This window comes from Lactuca serriola, chromosome 2, assembly GCF_051521515.1.
Source record: "Lactuca serriola cultivar US96UC23 chromosome 2, Lser_US96UC23_V15, whole genome shotgun sequence".
Classification (NCBI taxonomy): Eukaryota; Viridiplantae; Streptophyta; class Magnoliopsida; order Asterales; family Asteraceae; genus Lactuca; species Lactuca serriola.
In genome coordinates this window covers 105770586-105775772 of record NC_136409.1, presented here as the reverse complement: position 1 = coordinate 105775772, position 5187 = coordinate 105770586, and the positions used below count along the sequence as shown (strand labels likewise).

Genomic DNA, 5187 nt, shown 5'->3' with positions numbered 1-5187 from the left:
AGTCATCGGGCCCTGCCCGGTAAACATATAAGCACATAACACATGCAAGAGTCACACAACCAACTAGCCTCCTAACATATAAAAACTATGGGATGACATTGGTGCCTTCGACCCGCTAAACACAGTGAGGCAACGCACATCTAGCTGCTAAATCTCTCAAATAAAGCTCGGTCTGCTGGTCCAGAAAATCCCCGTGCTATCATCATCAAATAATATCCAATTAATAACTGGCTCTCGACCCATATTAAAGAATCTAAGCTACTTAACCAATTTCTAGGGTAAAAGACCATTTTGCCCTTTTCTTTACATGGCCCAAAACCAAGGCCCAACCCAACTACTCAAAAGGCCTAAATTCCTTAAATGGCATCACAAGGCCCATTATAGTCCAACTTCCAATTTGGGCCCAAAAATCATTATGGACCTAATCCCAAGGAAGGCCCAATATCCATCTATGACCCAAAGTCGGAAGTCCAATGGCCTAACAAGGCCCACACCCTAAAAGTCCAAAATAGTCTCGAGTCCAAAGGCCCAAACGGAGAAGCCCACTGTACCGAGTATGCTTGACGTACTCCTTGTATGCACGACATACGAGTGTTGACTCGGAATTGGGAGCTGACCTAGTACACACAACATACTAGGGGTTACGCCCCACGTACTGGCTAAAGTCTCATTTGGCTAACTATATCCTAACCACTTAAGCTCTTAATGTCAAAAACTCAGATCTACTTCATTTCAAGGCATCAATGGATAAAGTTGGCAACTTTATCATCTTGCATGACTTAATCGAACCCTAAAACCCAATTTTGTCCATTAAGACCCATAATAAGGGCTCAAACTCATGCATGGACCAAATATGCTTCATCAAGATGGGACCTTTTTACACAAGGAACATCATAGAGGCTAAGATCTGGCATCCTAGCCCATGGAGGGACTCAAACTCCTAAAGAGAACCAGAAGACAATAATAAACTAAAAAAACAAGCCTTAATCTCAAACTAACACAAAGAGGTTCCAAGATAAGGAATTTATACCTTCTAGAGCTAGCAAACTTGATGAAGATTCTGGATCTACAACTTCAAGTCCAACCAAAGCTTGGTTGCTAAGAACCACCTTCTTCAATGCACACCAAAACAACATAAAAATCACTTCCAAAGCTCAAAAACACACTAAGGAAGGCTAGGATTTCGATCTTAAGGTATTAGGGACTGGAGATTGACCAAAGGATACAACCAAGGCAACATAAGTTGCTTAAATATGGCACAAACCCTAAAAATTAGGGTTTGCCCCTGCTTAGCATACGCCCAACGTACTTCCACGTACGTTGGGCGTACGTGGGTGAATCCTGCGTCCGGACATGAGCTAGTACGCTAAGCGTACTAATAGAGTACGCCCCGCGTACTAGCTAGGGACCAAAAAGATAGACATTTTGCAATAAGGGGCTAAAAGGAGATTTACCAAATTACGAATGTTACATTATATGCCTTAGATTTGAATAAGGAGTGTTGTGTTGATGATAAGTGGGTATATGAGAGGTGGTTTTTTCTTGGCATCGTCCTTTTCGTGAAGGAGAAGGTACGAATTCTCAATTGGCGGATCTTATGGGTTTATTGAACCAAGCACATCTTAGTAATTGTCCATATAAATGGGAATGGGAAATTGGTGCGAATTGGAGTGTTGATGTAAGTAATATCAGAAGACATATTGACTATTTTATTTTGTAGGAAGATAAAGTCCAAACTAGAGGGTGTAGATTGGTTCTTATAAAGCCCAATGTGCTTATTTGGCAAATTCTTCGTGATAGGTTACCGACTAAAGAGAACTTGGTGATCAGAGGCATAAATATTCATTCTATGTTATGTCCTATGTGCTCTCTTCAAAGTAAAGATTGTAGTCATGTGTTTGTGAAATGTGAAGTAACTAATCAGATATGGAATAAGGTTCTCAAGTGGTTGGATCTTCCGTTTTTGTTGTTCAATAATGTGTCGGAGTCGTTACTTTGGATTGAGGTAATGAAGTTAACGAAGAAAAAGAAAAAGTGGTAGAGGTTATTTGTATCATGATTATCTAGGTGTTGTGACAATATCATAATAGTGTCGTGTTTTAAACTTTAAAGATGCGAAAGAATCATATTTTTTAAAGTATTGTTATATATGTTTTCAATTGGTTTTGTAACAGGAATACCTGAAATTTCTTGGTTTTAGTGGTTGAAAAATATGTATGACTCTATGTAATTGTTTTTTCTTGCTAGCTTTTTCTAGTGGTGTTTTTTTTTTTTTTATAAAATTTAGGTGTTAAAAAATACTATTAATATCAAAATCAATACTAATAATAATAATAATTATAATAATAATAATAATAATAATAATAATAATAATAATAATAATAATAATAATAATAAAACAAAAGTAAAATACACTTGATTAGTTTTATCATAAATATGACAGGATTACAGGAATGCCAACCCTTTCCAATATATGTTTGAGAGTATTTACTTTTTGGAAAAGCACATCCCGCAAAACTTGCCTGAAGATTTTATACTTGTCCGTGACTCCGTGGCTTCTTTACGTATTCATTGTTGTGAGATGTGAGATTCTTATGACTCGGTGAAAAGTTTTGTAATAATTATTATGATATGTCACAAAACATGATCCAACCTATTTTACCTAAAACATTTTTTTCCCATTAAGAAAAAAAAACTATATTGTTGAAACAATACGAATTATTATCTGAGATTGGAGTCGACATACTTTATTCGCATGTGATAGTCGTTGTCACCTGCTACAAGTCAAAAGGATGAGATTGAACATAACCATAAAAAGGTATTCCCAAAGTAAAACTTGGTATTTATAAAAATAAGAACTTAACTTCATTAATTTATATAGCTTCATACTTTCATCCGAACTTTTTGCATTTATCATCTTGAAAGTGATTTGAGAAAATTCTATCATATTATTTAGAGATGTAACCGGTTTAAGAAAACTAGAATAACTGAAGACCAATTAAAGAGTAAACAATGAACCAATAATCGGATCGAATACCACTAACCGTTTAAAGTTTCGAATTATTTTTTCGTTTAAAAAATCGGCCCTAATATTCACCAACAAAATAATGTTTTTCTTTCTTTCTTGCTTATATTCAAAATGAACATGGTTTTATAATAAAAAGGTTAATTTGGGTCTCAAACATGTGCATACTGCATATACCTTATTTTTCCACGTAATATTCTTATAGGTATGATTTAATCATCCAAGAAAGAGTAGGAAAGAATAAACAAACATATGACAACATAAATTAAATATTACATCTTTCTTTCATCTTTTTCACAATTCACAAACCTTCATTTTTTTTTTCCAAATATTACACCTCCAAAAACCCCTTTGCCACATGGATTTGAAAAAGACCAAAGAAAGAAACCCACCTCAAAATTTTGATCTTTGTTCTTTGAACAACTCCTATATCCTCCTTTCAATAATCTGATCCAAAATCATATATTTTCATTAATAAACTAGAATAAAAAAAAGTAAATAAATAAATAAATTCTTTAATTCAAGTTTACTTCACTCACCATCATGTTTCTTTGCTAGATTTTTAGCAAACAATAAACATATCACCAAGAATCCAACTCCTGCTGCCCCTCCAAAGAATATCGCTACAGTTTTTCCTGTATTTGATCCAGTATCTACAAACCCAAATCAAAAAATTCACCAAATTTCAATCAAAATCATTAGATTTAAAAGACGATGATAATAAGTTAATCAGTTAATCACATAACCAATCATACCTGATGACGATGAGGAAGAAGAATATGGTGAAGAATATGAAGAAGACGAAGATGATGATGAAGAAGGCGATGAAGACGATGAAGAATATGAAGAAGACGATGATGATGACGACGACGACGATGAAGATGAAGACGATGATTTCTTGGGATTTGGGATTCCATTAGGGTAATAACTGTAACTAATGAAGCATTTATGAAGATAAACTTGTCCAGAAATGGAGCTTCCACATTCAACTTGAGATCTCTGAACAGCGGTTTTAACACAATCTCCACAATCAGAACTTCCTAAATCACCTTCACATTGCCCCAAAACATAAATCGATTCATAATTCGTCGTATAAAATCCACCGTTTCCACTCCCAATCCCACTTTCCAAACTTCCCAAAGCAGAATCCCTCTTCTCTTCAAACCCAATTCCACCAGCGTTTGTTTCCCCACACGTCTTGTAAAGCAATTCCATTCCAGAGATTTGAGAGAATCCGGCGACTTCATAAAGCATATAACAACCCAAAAGCTGGAGTCTTGCAGCAACTGTCTTCCCACAGAGCTTGTCCATCAAGATTGGAAGTCTGCTCACACAGTTATAACAATCGAGATTCGTTAGATCGCCTCTACATTGAAAAAGACCGGTGATTGATGCTTGACCACTGCCACTTGTCGTTTTGAAGAACATTGCTTTTGAAGACTGTTGAATCAGAGTCCCAAAAATGGCGGAAAGGGCAGAGGAGTAAACGCCATTGGGATCTTGTAAAGATTGCTTTGCACATCCTTTGTATACTAAATTGGTGTTATCTGGTGCAGATTTAACCACTTGAATGATGATGGGAAATAAGAACAAGAACAAGGAGAAGGGTATTATGGGTAGCTGAGAACACATATTTGAGATGGTTTTTGGGTGGACTAAATCGTCATGTGTATGGGAATTTGGGAAAGATTTGAGAGAGTTTGAGAGGTGGATGTTTGAAAAAGTGATGGTTTTTTTATTCTTGAAGTAAAATTTTAGGTTTTGGGCTTGGCATAAATTTAAACTTTATGAGGATATTGGATGTGCATAGGGTAGGCGTATCAACTTTAACAAGGGTAGCACTATTTCAGAAAAAACAAGTGCATGTCATGTGAGAATTATATATATATATATATATATATATATATATATATATATATATATATATATATATATATATATATATATATATATATATATATATATATATATATATATATATCAACCGTAAATTGTTTTTTTAGAAATTAGTTTCTAGAGGCGACAAATTATTTTGCACAAATAATTTTCTACATCTAAATAGTTATCAGTAAGAATCATTCTAGCAGAGAAAGATTGCATTTTGTTTTCAGAAAATAATTTCCTAAGCGTAGAAAAGTTCCATTTTTTTTCGACAAATAATT

The 5187-nt window shown here is 34.6% G+C and overlaps 1 protein-coding gene across 3 annotated transcripts; it reads right to left on the bottom strand.

The window, feature by feature from the left end:
- Nucleotides 1–2410: 2410 nt before the first annotated feature.
- On the bottom strand, nucleotides 2411–4853 carry LOC145086599 (plasmodesmata-located protein 2-like). 3 transcript variants are annotated; one of them, XM_079024416.1, is made up of 4 exons: nucleotides 3781–4853; nucleotides 3565–3678; nucleotides 3418–3472; nucleotides 2411–2777 (listed from the first exon to the last, which is right to left on the bottom strand). In XM_079024416.1, the coding sequence occupies exons 1-3, from the start codon at nucleotides 4655–4657 to the stop codon at nucleotides 3465–3467; spliced, it is 999 nt and encodes a 332-aa protein (XP_078880542.1). In that variant the 5' UTR covers nucleotides 4658–4853; the 3' UTR covers nucleotides 2411–2777; nucleotides 3418–3464. The 3 variants fall into 3 exon arrangements, with proteins under 3 accessions (XP_078880542.1, XP_078880541.1, XP_078880540.1); XM_079024415.1 differs by having other exon boundaries at nucleotides 2411–2774; XM_079024414.1 differs by lacking the exon at nucleotides 2411–2777 and having other exon boundaries at nucleotides 3264–3472; nucleotides 3781–4852.
- Nucleotides 4854–5187: the final 334 nt, after the last annotated feature.

What these genes read in the sequence shown, in the direction of transcription:
- LOC145086599 (XM_079024416.1), bottom strand. Translation starts at nt 4,657, where the DNA reads ATGTGTTCTCAGCTACCCATAATACCCTTCTCCTTGTTCTTGTTCTTA. An exon ending in TTCTTCCTCATCGTCATCAG is followed by an intron (nt 3,679 to 3,780) that starts GTATGATTGGTT and finishes TTGGGTTTGTAG; the next exon opens with ATACTGGATCAAATACAGGA.